At 44.2% G+C, this 12,975-nt stretch overlaps 2 protein-coding genes across 2 annotated transcripts in view; both read left to right on the forward strand.

Annotated features, from left to right (window-relative positions):
• The window catches only part of LOC128710295 (transcriptional enhancer factor TEF-1-like), an 80,551-nt gene extending 75,612 nt beyond the window's left edge, over positions 1 to 4,939 (forward strand). Inside the window, exons 5-10 of the mRNA XM_053805348.1 lie at positions 2,120 to 2,250; positions 2,664 to 2,852; positions 3,850 to 4,053; positions 4,130 to 4,353; positions 4,424 to 4,658; positions 4,731 to 4,939. Of these exons, the coding sequence (XP_053661323.1) occupies positions 2,120 to 2,250; positions 2,664 to 2,852; positions 3,850 to 4,053; positions 4,130 to 4,353; positions 4,424 to 4,658; positions 4,731 to 4,844 (1,097 nt within the window). The 3' untranslated portion in view covers positions 4,845 to 4,939. The remainder of the gene's footprint in view (positions 1 to 2,119; positions 2,251 to 2,663; positions 2,853 to 3,849; positions 4,054 to 4,129; positions 4,354 to 4,423; positions 4,659 to 4,730) is intronic.
• Positions 4,940 to 11,359: 6,420 nt separating this feature from the next.
• On the forward strand, positions 11,360 to 12,506 carry LOC128709141 (probable alpha-aspartyl dipeptidase). Its single transcript, XM_053804130.1, has 3 exons — positions 11,360 to 11,436; positions 11,662 to 11,789; positions 11,855 to 12,506. The coding sequence occupies exons 2-3, from the start codon at positions 11,692 to 11,694 to the stop codon at positions 12,504 to 12,506; spliced, it is 750 nt and encodes a 249-aa protein (XP_053660105.1). The 5' UTR covers positions 11,360 to 11,436; positions 11,662 to 11,691.
• Positions 12,507 to 12,975: the final 469 nt, after the last annotated feature.

Genomic DNA, 12,975 nt, shown 5'->3' on the forward strand with positions numbered 1-12,975 from the left:
GGTGTAGTGACGCAGTTGTACAAGATTTACAGCAATTAAAGTAGTTTAACTAATTTAACTAAGTGGTAAATTGGGCATCCTGATAAGATCAAGATTATAGGAGATAATTGGAAGAAAGTTTTATTTTTTGATATTATTTTTAATTATAATTTCCACACCTGGCCCCGAATAGTGCTACAATGGAAAAAAGAAGCATCCCTAAAAATAATGAAACCAACTGCTGTAAAATAAATTTTCTCTTTGTCCTCGTTTGCCGGTTTCGCTGTGCATCCTGCGCGTTTCGCTTTCGCTTGGCCTGCCGGTAACCGGGTAATAAATCTTGCCGGAAAAAAGGTGCCACCGTTTCTTGGAGACGCGTTCTCCTGTAGCGTGGTCTAGCACAGTGTCGCCCGGCAAATTGTACCCAGCGCGTCGAGGCGCCATCTTTAAGATACATGCCCGACGGTGTAATTTGCGCACGCCGCGAGCATTAATGAACGCGCCATTCCCGGGCAAGCATCACTTACATTGTGTACGCAACGAACCGAACTTTAAGGTGGGCATTACAAAACAAAACGAAAAAAAAGGAAACTGTCTAAGAAAAGCCTCGCTCGGGGCGTGAAAGCTCCAAGCACGCTTGATGCGCTCCCGGTCCACATTCTGCTTATCCTGTCTGTTGTGGTGTGGAGTTGGTGTTGTTGGAGTGTGTCACCTATTATTCTACCCCCGCACCAGACACCACCCCGCTCCACCCAATGGGTGATGGAAATAAAATTAACGGCACAAAAATCAAGCCCCTGAAGGAAAAATTCTCCCGGCGCAATGTGGAAATCGAAAGGATACACACCACAGCCACGGGTCGAGGTTGGCTTAGGGCGGTGACCGGCAAATCGTATAAAGGTGCAGATGAAATTACAACCCCCGGTGTTCTTGTCGGAAGGTGGTACACTGCCACCGAACAGAGTAAACATTAATGATAAAAATAACAATTAAAGACGGTGCGTGCTGTATATATTAGTATATATATATATAAATATTATATGCATATACATGTATATATAAGTTATATACATGTGTATATATATAATTTACATATATTACTAAAAGTGCACGCGGATTGGAATGTTCGCTAGTGCTCGCAATATCGTTGACAACACAAAGAGCTGGAAAAGTGAAACGGGAAGGGAATGAGGGGGGGGGGGGGGGGGGGGGGGGGGGGAATAGCGAAATTGGTGCAGGGAAACTTTAGCGCATTTTTTCCCCCCCAAACCTTCCCACAGAGTCCAATTTCCGACGACGACCTCCACCATTTTAGAAGGTAATGGAAGGTTTTATAACAAAGGCGAAACGGCGGACATGGTTGAAGACGCTAAGTGATGGCGCAAGAGGGGGCGAAAAGGTGAAAGAATTATAGAAAAGAATGAGAAGAAGCAACACAACAGAGCAAAAAAAACACCAAACGACGCAACAACAAGGATAAAAGAGTAAAGTCTTGTGCGGGAGAAAGGAATTTCGCTCGAATGGGTACAGAAATTAATTAGTAGTCGCCCGGTTGCTTGCGACCGGGACAGCGGAATACGCGAGGGAGAAGCGTTTGTGTGACGGTACTTTCACCTCCCATTCTTGCCCATACGTTTTGCACACTGCAATCGCCCAAGCGGAAGGAGTTCTTCGCCGCGCGAAGCGGAAAATAATGAGAAGCCATCAGAAGTCACAGCAGAGGAAGGGTGGTTTTCGGAGGTTTCGTTTCCCTGGAGCGTGCAAAGGGTGCAAGAGTGTCCAATAACGATGAAGAATGTCTTTTGAACATCGTTCGGGGGCAAACGCGTGCCGCAAACCATCTCCGCACCGAAACGCTGCTATCGCGTTACTTTTTGCAGAATTTTGATGACAGGAGTGGAGTTTCCCACTCGTTCTTTTTCGCGGGCAGGCTCTGCATGAAATAGGACCTTTTTGCTCCTTAAGACGAAGAAGATGTTGTTTCCAAGCTGTATCTAGTGGTGTTGTTTGTCGACGATGTCACGATGAGAAGCGTCTTAAATTAATTCGTATGGTTTTTTTTTTGTTCTACGGAGCTCCGCCAAAAATTCTGACACAGCCCCTAATGTACCTTCCATCTTCTTGGCCATATCTTCCCCAGGTCGCAATGAATTGATCGCACGCTACATCAAACTACGCACCGGCAAGACGAGAACTCGGAAGCAGGTCAGCTCGCACATACAAGTATTAGCCAGAAGGAAGTTGCGCGAGTTCCAGGCCAAAATGAAAGTGGTAAGTGATGGAACGCAAGGGACAATACTGTAAGCGGAGGGCGTTAAGTGTATAGGGTTGAAGGTTCGGGAGGGGGGAGAATTGCCAAGGAGCTGGAAGAAAAGTTTTGGGAAAAACTCACCCACACGTGCAGACATATATGCCGTACAAGCTATCCAAACAGTATCCTTCCTAAATAATAGGGGCAAGTGTTCCAACGCGCGCGAGCTCCACTCGTTCTATCGAGCGTTTCCTCAACATTCCTTAATTTCCTCCCCCAAAAAAAAAAAACCACTCACCTTTGAATGGATGTCTTATCGTTAGTGTGTGTTTTTTTTCCTCCCTTTTCTTTATTCTTTGTGTGTGTGCGTGTGTGTGTGTACGTTTGTGTGTATGTGTGGGGCGGGCCTCTATCAACCCGTCAATCGTCCTAGGATCACCCGCTGATGGGTGTGAAGGAGAAAGTCTTCCCGACGAACATGACCGGCATGAGCAGTGCCCAGATCGTGACGATGGCCGCAGCGAAAGGTCGCCTTCCCCTAGTTAATCCTTCCTACCAACACCACCACCACCACCACCACCACCATCTTCCGTACCACCATCACCATCCTAGTGCTGCTGGTGTAAGCGTACCACTCTATCTCACTATTGTGTGTGTGTGTGTTTTTTTTTTTGTCTTTCGCAAACGATTCGCTCTGTTTGTCTTCGCTGCGCTTGACAATTTACACCTGGAATGCTTCGGAGTTGCGCTGGGATGTTTGCCGAACACTAATGCACACTGCGCACGCTTCCAATTTTAGTGCGGCTGTTTGGCTACTAATGCAGTTCCGCTTGTGAGTTCGCATTTCGAACGAAGCGATTCTACTGGATCCGCAGATCCCATACATGTAGCGTCTTGGAAGACACAATGCCTAGCATAACTAGAGTGTCCAAACAATGGACAAATAAAGATGCATAGTAGATATGTTAGGTTGTCAAGCAGATGTTTTAATATCTAGCACACACATCCTGTGCTATTTAGTGTTGGGTCTAGCAGCTCATTTTAATGAGCGGAGCGAACTGTTCGCGCTCAGCACGGTGAGCGGTGAGCGCGAGGTAGCTCAAAGCTCAAAACAAGCGCTTGAGCACATTGAGCGGGTAGAGCAATAAAGCTTAAACAAGCGCGTTGAAATTTGTACGAATGATCCGGTTGAACCGCTCAAGCGCTCGTTTGAGCTTTGAGCACTCTCTGCTCGCTTTGTTAGTTGCGCTGAGCGATTGAGGTAGCTGTTGCGCTCACGACCCACCACTAAGTACCATTAAAGCTTAGAAAATGTAATGCGTACAAGCTAATGTCACTGATGATCATACATTCGTTTGACTCCGTATGTTCACCTTCAGTGTGTCCAGTGTCTTCTACTGTCCAACTCCAAAGAACTATCCCTATCTAATCCTACTATCGTAAAAGTGTGATATCGTTTTATCCCATCAACTTTGTACGCATTAGTTTGCTTACCTAGCGTAAGGATTGCTTTAGCTTCAACTGCTCCCGAAAAAAAAACCAAAACACTAAAGTCCCGCATCAAAGAAACGTTTTTAAACTTTGCTCCACTAATATTGTATCGTTTTCGATCGGTGCAGCAATTCTGGCAGCCGGGTTTGCAACCGAGCACCTCCCAGGACGTAAAACCGTTTGCCCAGCCCGGTTACCCCATGAAGACCGCCACCGCCGTCTCGGAGGGTGCCCTGCAGCCCACACACCCATGGGAGGGACGCGCCATTGCAACGCACAAGTTCCGGCTGGTTGAGTACAGCGCCTATCTGGAGTTGCGCGCCGAAGAAACCGTAAGTAGTCACCTGCACCGTCTGCTATTGGTCAACCGTGGGTTATGCTAATTGTGTGCCATTTTTCTCCCCCCAGTATCACAAGCACCTGTTCGTCCATATAGCGGATACGCCGGCCAATCCACTGTTGGAATCGGTGGAGGTGAAGGAAATCTACGACAAGTTCCCCCAGAAGTCCGGCGGCTTGAAGGAGCTGTACGAGAAGGGTCCGAGCAATGCGTTCTTCCTCGTGAAGTTCTGGGCGGACCTCAACACAAACATCGCGAATGATGCGGGCGCATTCTACGGTGTCAGCAGTCAGTAAGTAGCCGCCGCAGTAGTGCAGGGTCGCGTACCGCTTGATTAACACACGTGTATTTCTTTGTTGCAGCTACGAAAGTAACGACAATATGGTGATTACCTGCTCGACAAAGGTGTGCTCCTTTGGGAAGCAGGTGGTGGAGAAGGTGGAAACGGAATACTCCCGCATCGAGAACGGTCGCTACGTGTACCGGATCAGTCGGTCACCGATGTGCGATTACATGATTAACTTCATCAACAAGCTCAAACACCTTCCGGAGAAGTACATGATGAACAGTGTGCTGGAGAACTTCACCATCCTGCAGGTGCGTGGATTGCGTTACGGTTTCGCTTGCTTTACCATCACACTTATACCTATCCCTTTGCACTTTTTGTAGGTTATATCCAACAAAGACACAGACGAAACGCTACTGTGCGTGGCGTTCGTGTTTGAGGTGTCGACATCCGAGCACGGTGCGCAGCATCACATTTACCGTCTGGTGAAGGAATAGCAAGAAATCAACAATCACCGCGTGCACCATAGACTAGATAACACTAGCGACAGCATTATCCTAAGCAATCCGAACATTCTGGCCAGCGGCGACTACGGCAATACCACCCACAACAGTAACAACAACAGTAGTGCGCACAGCAGCAATGACGGTAACAACAACAGCAGCACTAGCATCAACCGCGAACGTCCAGCAACGAACGCGTCCGACCACACCAATCAAGACCATGCTTCTCAGCACCTGCAGCCACCACCGGTTGGCCTACCCAGCTGTCTGGTAGTGGAGCAAGAGGCCGGAAATCTGGCAGCAATAATTCCACCCCATCGGCAATCAACTTCGTCCCATCAACCACATGGCGCAGAGCTGCCGTTGGAGGCGCTGCCCGTAGCACCCCCGGGACTAACATCCTCCGCCGGTGACGGCGACCCGGATCTAGCGGAGATAGCGCCCATACGCACCGGTACCCAGCAACAGCGCCACCAGTCCGTCAAGCAGGAGTACCTCGGCATAGAACAGGACTACAGCATGGTGGATGGAAAGAGCACATCCCAACTCTTACTGCACCGGCCCATCCATCAGCTACTGCGCGACTGAACGTAGCACGGGTACGCGAAGGTGTATGCGGAAGGGGGGTATAGGGCGTGTTGCGATAAAAAATATAAAACAAAATTACATTAAGTGGAAAAAGAAACAACAGTGCCTATAAAATGAGAGGGATGCGTAATGTAGGGAAGCGAGAAACACTAGGTATCAAGCAAGCATCATAATGAATGATATGAAACAAAACCTTGAATAGAAACCAAAAAAACAGCAGTCTGGAATGTATGTTCACAACTAGTAGTGAACACTGCTACACTACACGTGACACCTGCAGCACATGGAGCAGATATAGGACAGGCGCCAAAGCTTCTTCTATGCAATAGCTAGCACCCCGTTACTAATTCTTCTGTATCTCGACACCGACCGAACCTTCGTTTTTATTTATATTTGGCACTCGAACATGGTCCAATGAAAAGTTTTGTCCACAACACAACAACTACAACAAAACAAAAGTACACCGGCTAGATGTTAGTATTATTAGTTGTAATGGAAGTGGTAGTCCTCCCTGTGTGTATGCGCGCGCTACAGATGCTGTGTCAGAATCGAACGATCGAGCCATATATCATAGAGCCTTGAACATTACACATACACGCGCGAAAAAAAGGCACAGTGTGTAATATAGCTGCTAGAGTTTATTATTTGCCACAGTACAAAACAAAACAGAAAATCACGAGCGTTCGCTGTGCGCACTGTTCGCTACATTTATCTCCATCAAGTTGCGGTGTGTGTGTGTGTGCGTGGGTGAATGTGTGTCTATGCGTGTTACTTAGTAACTTTCGTCCTTATAGAACAGCGAAAACCCATTTTGTTGCTAAAATTTTCCAATCAAAATGTTTTTTTTTTCCACTTTCACACACCCACAAACACACTATCACACCCGCGCACATATATGAAATTCTATGTCAGTGATTGGCAATCGGATTAATCACAGATCTATGGCAATGGTCTGTTACGGGCAGTGTTGAGGCACAAGAGATTTGGCAACAAAAAGGAAACACAAGGAAAAAAAAATACTTTGCTTCCAACGAAGCAAGCGAGTAAATTATGTAAATAGACCCCCTCCCCTTTTCACACCCCCTTTCTTTTCGTCTTTCAACTTTGATTGGATCTGTTTGAGATTAGGATTTCGTTAAGTTTGGCTAGGCGCACCCTGGGAACGGCACGATGTAGAAAAGGTGTAGTTGAGACCGTGGAACGCACCGGGGGCCATCTGCCGTCGGGTGCTTAGCCCAAAACTAGTTTTTATGAGGAATTTGATACTATATCCTACCAGATCGATGGATCAGCGCTATCGATTGTCTCCATTCTAGATCTTTCTGCGGAAAGTATTCGAGAAACGTTCGTGGGGACATTATAGCGTGAAACTTCCGCGCACAGTGGCAGTAATCCGAAGCGTCGCCATGTGTGTTGCGTATAGAAAATGTATACAAAATTCATCGAAGCGTTACTGGGTGGAGACGCATCGTAACTGCGCGCCAACCGTTTATATTTAGTTGATGTACAAACACGAATGGACATTTAAGTTTGAATACGAAGGAAACGATGCGTCGTAAGACAATGTTAAGTTTCTTCTTTTGTTTTTTTTTTAAGTTAGACTCATAGTACGATAACTACGCTGAATCCAAGCATTATGGTGAAGGCACATGGTTAACAGCCATATCAGTTCCCTTCCATATGTACGCTACTACCAAGGCGGACTATGGTACAACAAGGGAACACTATCGAAATGAAGAGTCTTTCCAAATAGATTTCTGTGCTTCTTTTTTTTTAAAGCAAAAAAAAAATACGAAAATAACACCAAACACGCAAAGAGTAGTTCTTCGCTTGTGTTTGTGTATGCTGTATGTAGGTTTTGCGATCAATCGATACATAGCGTACATGTGTTTCTTGCGAAAACTTATTATAATTTATTATAATTCTTAACCGTACGCGTAGGCGAAGCAACAATAGTGTTATATATATTTTTTTAATATTTTGATTCTTCGTTGTTCTAAACAAAGCAATGCGCACGAAACAAAACACAAAGGAAACAAAATACACAGCAAAACACGTACATGCACCACAGAGGAGTCCGTTGAGGGTGAATATTAATGAAAATTATCATGCGAAAGGACTGTAAACGCGAAGAAACAACAGCGATAGAAAGCGTTAAATGTGTGGAGAGATGCACAAACATAGCGAGAAGGTAATGCGTATGTGTACTAATCTGCCAATCTAATAATTCATACTGATATATTTAAAAAACAAAAACAAGGAAACGAAACAAAAAAACACACACAATACAGCAAGTTTGTTCTTGCTGAAACAAGCAGCAGGAACAACGACATAAACAAGCAAGCAAATTAACAGACACAATATACAATAAGAAGGAAAAGTGTGTGGTAGGGAAATGTATCATATTTCTTCGTTGTAGTGCGTGTGTGTGTGTATGGTAAACTATAGGAAGTAGGATGAAGGCACGGGACGGGAAGAAAGGTGGGAGCAATATTGCAGCAGGCCATTGTTTTTTTTGCTCGTATAAATATGTTTTTTGTTTTATGTAAAGTACATCAATCAAAAATAATTCGTTTTGATCTCCCTTAGTAAGTCATGCAAGAATTAAATAATTAATTTTAACAAAAATCAGCATCGTGCCGCAGGATAACCGATAGGTGAGGCGCGTTCAGTTAACGCGTATGTCTACTATGGAACTATCTTTGTTTTTCTTTTTCTTTCATGTACTACCTGGTCATGAAGACTTAAAAAGGGTATTTCCTTTGCCTAGCAACGCATGTTTGTTGTTTTTATTGTTTTGAGTACCTTTTCTGTTGTTTCTTTTTTATGTTTGTTTGTCTGCATAAAACCAAAAAAAAACAAACAAAAACAAACGTTACAAAATAGCTATCTGCACGTAGTGTATCTGCGTAATCATCCAATAGTTTGCGGTCTTCTGTGAAAACCGTGCAATCCGTTCAACCAACCAAAAAAAAAAAACATCAAAGTAAATCAACAGACACGTCTCGCTTCCAGAAGGCAACAAAACACAGCAAATATGAAGATGCAGCAGAAAATTGTCACAAAAAAAGCAGAAATTCACCATTCGGTACAGTGCATGTACATTTTACGTTTAGCCAGGCGTTTGCTTTCTTATTTTTTTTTTCTAACATGGCATCAGAGTAATCACAGGGAGCGAATAAAAGCGCAAACGAAAAACAAAAGGAATCACTTTTTGTTGTGCTTTTTCCCCCCTTCCCCGGCAGTAACGGAACGTACACGTTAGCGAACGTTACATCCCTTTGCGTTAGGCGTATTATGCAGGCAAATCCAACTGTAAATAGTTTTCGTTTTCGTACCCGTCCGTCTGTGTATTGGGACACCCGGGACGACACTACCGATAGTAATCGCGCAATGCGTGAGTGCATGCGAAGCTGGTACGAGATCGAACGGAAGAAGTTATTCGATATGAAGTGGGAAGAAATGCGAAGAATATAATAGCGTTCTAGTACATAGTCTTAGCTGCTTCACAGCAGGGAGTTGCTTTTGGAAGCAGCACATGTTTTAGCTAAAGGAATACAAACAAACAAACAAAACAAAAAAAGAAAAGGAATTAATATACCATATAAGGATTTAAGTGTAAATGCGAAAGAGAGAGAGAGAAAGAGAGAAAACGAAAGCATAAGCTCTCGTGCGTATGAAATTAGCAGCTATGAGGGAATTACTAAAACTCTACTAAACTAAAACATAAAGGTAAAGTTGAGCTAGTAACCACCATCCGTTCAACGTAACCGAGGGCATAACGGGGCGGGCAACAACAGAAAGGGAATAGGAAAGTATGTCCATCAGCTTTTTTTTTAATTTTATTTTTGAGCTGAATAGCCAGAAGCCAGCCAAAATGCGATGAGCAACGTGAGTGTGGGAGTGTGTGAAACGAAGACGGAACCGGAATGCAACGAGATTTGCGTAAAGAATTGATAAAGTATATGTTTGCAACCGTACCCGCTTCACACACACGTGCGCGCAATCACATTTAAGTTTTCTTCCTTTTGTAATAATAGCAATACGGTTTTGTTTTTAAATCTACCGCTGGTTCATCAGTGTCCTGGTTGACCGGTCAGCCAGTGTGTCCTTTATGTATAGCATTACGCACTAAATTTTTCGACAGCAAAACATACAGCATAGGTGGTACTTTCGATGGGAGTTATCGGTTGGTTGATGTCTCTTTCTAAAAGAAACAGCAATCAACGTGCGGGCGTGTGCGCAAATGCTTGTTTGCTCGACAGTCATTTTAAGATATTTCTTTTGCCTGGTTACGATTAAAGTTTCCCCTGCATTAACCATTACGCCATGCCGCAACGTTAAAAGAAAAAGATTTATTTCTCGATCGATCGGTCTCGTGCAAAACTACATATGAATTCCCGCATAATGTCACAGTAGCACTGTCCTTACATCACGCTCCACCAATATGGCCAGCAGAGAACCATTGCTTTCTTTTTCCTTTGTATACTGGTGACCGGCAGATTGTGGAGCTACTAATTTACTTTGTAAGTTTAGGCTTAACACTCCCTCGCCAGTACCACTAGGGAGAGAAAAACGCAACAGTTCAAAGAAATCAACCACGTTTGCGATAGACACCAAAATGAGATCGCCCGTACATGAAAATTGAAGTTTTCTCATCAGCCCTAGTGGGGTGGGAAAGAAGGAGCTACCGTATTTCGTTCTTGAGTGTCCGTAATACAAAAAAAAATAGGTTTAAAACAAACAACTACACCACACACACAAAAGTACCCATTTAACCAACACATAGTCAGCAGTGTGTACTACTGCGAAAAGAAAATGTAATACAAAACTCGTTAAACAGTTGTGCGTAAGTTAAAACAGCAAGAGCATACACAAACTGCAATCGAGCATTACAATACTTGAAACAATTTAAAAGAAGAAGATCACATGCTCTCACACACACAGACAGATTCACATAATTACAGAAAGACTTTACAAAAGCACCATTCTTTTTTCGTAATCGGTAAGGCAGGTTACACTACTGGTAGGCAAATGGGCAGCGATTGATGAAGAGGAATAGGGGCAGGCGAAGGGCGAACGAGCGGGGGGAGAGTAAGCGGAAATGCGATATTGGTGAGAATTAAAGTTAAAATTTTAACAGTTAAGTAAAACAAATGCGAAAATCCAATGGAAAAAGGCAAATAAAAGTTGATAAATCCATGCGTGCTCGTTGTTCGTGTGTCATTGTCTTTGGGGGTTTGAGGAGGAGTAGCCCCAGATATCCATTTTCTGGTATGTTGCATCCATCATTACAATCTAACGTGTCATGTATATTGTTGGAGGTGCACTTTGATACGTTCGATAGTCCGATAGACTGATATTTCACACTTTAGTCGAGATCTGAATACGGTGTACAACGTGTATAGGAAGACCCTAAAGTGGAATTTATATTAACAAACTGAACTACGGGTTGTGTTGTTCCTTTTTCAAAGTTCATCAAGAGGATGGAAATAACAACTATCATCACTACAGCTTCAAAGATGATTGGTAAAAAAGATTTAAAGAAACCGCAGCAACAACAGTGAGTTTGTGGTAATCTCCTGATAAGCATACTTCTGCCATTATACTGTTGGAGTACGATAAGAATTTAGGGGAAAAAATCCCCAATAAACTGCTGCAAATTCGGTAACAATATCGTACTAGTTTCGTCCGTAATATTCGGTGATTCCCGCAAGTCTGTGCCTACCGTTAGCATGTATTTAAAAACAGTTTCCAACGATTAACGCCAGAGAGCGCTCGAAACAAACGTCAACGTCGCCATACAGTCGAGTCGTATACAGTCCATTGTGTTTGCAGGTCAAGATCTTTTGTTCGTTCGTCCGTATTGCATTCCGGTGCCATTCAGTGAGGCAGGTGTACTGAAATACGCACCGAGACAAAAGAGACTGATTAGATTAGGCAACAGCACATCTATCTTCTATCGTGATTGATCCTCTGTCGCAAAACGGTGGCAAAGGTAGGTAGCGCACTGGATCGGTATTTTGTGGCCATAAATCGGTTGCATTTCGAGTGGGCGAATGCTTTAATAAGAGTGCTGATAAAGGGCGACTGTTTAACCAACGGGCACTACGCGATTGTTACCGTAGCGGTAGCCCATTGGAGGGTGTGATATTTTGGTAGAAGCTAGATGTTTCCGCTTCGGATCGTGATCGTTTTCAAATTGTTTTTTTTTTTTTTTTAGCAGGTGCAAATAATCTCTTCTTTGGTAAGGATGGGTAAACGGAACCTTTTCCTGATGTCATCCTCGGCGATGCATGGATTCGGCTATCTGGAACATGCCCAGACGGATATGACGAACTTTTTGAAGAGGTATATAGTGGATGTAAAGTGTTCTGGATTAGATTTTTTGTACCCGTACGATTGTCTCTTTTCAGCAATAGCGTGCAAAAGGTGTTGTTCATCCCGTACGCTCTAACTGATTACGATGGATACACCGAACGTGTCGGCAGTGTATTAAAACGATGGGGCTTCTCCTGCAATGGTATCCACACCTTCACCGACCCAGTCGAGGCAGTAGAGAACGCAGAAGCCATCTACATCGGCGGTGGTAACACGTTCCTGCTTCTTCGCACACTGTACGAAAATCAGCTGGTCGAAGCGATCCGCGATCGGGTATTGAAGCACGGCGTCCCATACGTTGGCAGTTCGGCCGGTACCAATGTGGCAACGCGCAGCATCCAAACGACAAACGATATGCCGATCGTGCATACACCAACCTTTGATGCACTTTCGCTTGTACCGTTCAACATCAATCCACATTACATCGACCCGGATGCGAACGGAAAGCACATGGGTGAAACACGTGCAGAGCGTATCAAGCAGTTTCACGAGTTGAATGATGCACCGGTTTTGGGACTGCGCGAAGGAACAACACTGTTCGTGAATGGAGATAACGCGACCTTGATAGGGCCACCGGCTGAAGCACCGAACGCCTGTTATGATGCGCGTCTGTTCCGCAAGGACCAGGAACCAGTCGAGTATGCACCGATGAGTAGTTTAAGCTTTCTCCTTAAGGAAAAAGCCTAACCTAAACGGGGTGAACCAACTGTGCCCTACCACTAAACAGGCCTTGATCGTTTATCGTTGTTTTTTTTTTTGTTATAATTTACAACATGTTGTAGCTACCCGGCTCAATTTGCTTCTCTGTAATAAAGCATCAAAGTGGAATATATTCCTTTAAAAGATAAATCGTGTATTGTTCAGGTTGGTTTTATGAGTTTTTTCCTTTTCTAACGACAAAGCGAAGCGAAATGCAATGAAAAGTAAACAAACACGTTTGAAAAATAATGACCGAAGGACCGACCACTGTTCTTTCAACAGGTGCAGAATCTGGCAGCCCTGGTGATGCGTATTTTGACGTTTCTGCAACCGGCAACCGCGTGGTGCACGTAAACATCGTCGCGTGTATTTAAAATTATTTTTCGAGTGCATTGATCGGCAATTACAGTGTTGGGCTTCAATACATTCAGTTTACAACAAATGACAAAATAGTCCT

The sequence above is a fragment of the Anopheles marshallii genome, chromosome X (assembly GCF_943734725.1).
Source record: "Anopheles marshallii chromosome X, idAnoMarsDA_429_01, whole genome shotgun sequence".
Classification (NCBI taxonomy): Eukaryota; Metazoa; Arthropoda; class Insecta; order Diptera; family Culicidae; genus Anopheles; species Anopheles marshallii.

Bases quoted from the DNA above. Each gene is read 5' to 3' on its own strand.
- LOC128709141 (XM_053804130.1), top strand. From the start codon at position 11,692: ATGGGTAAACGGAACCTTTTCCTGATGTCATCCTCGGCGATGCATGGA. The intron at 11,790-11,854 runs GTATATAGTGGA...GTCTCTTTTCAG, and splicing joins ATGACGAACTTTTTGAAGAG to CAATAGCGTGCAAAAGGTGT.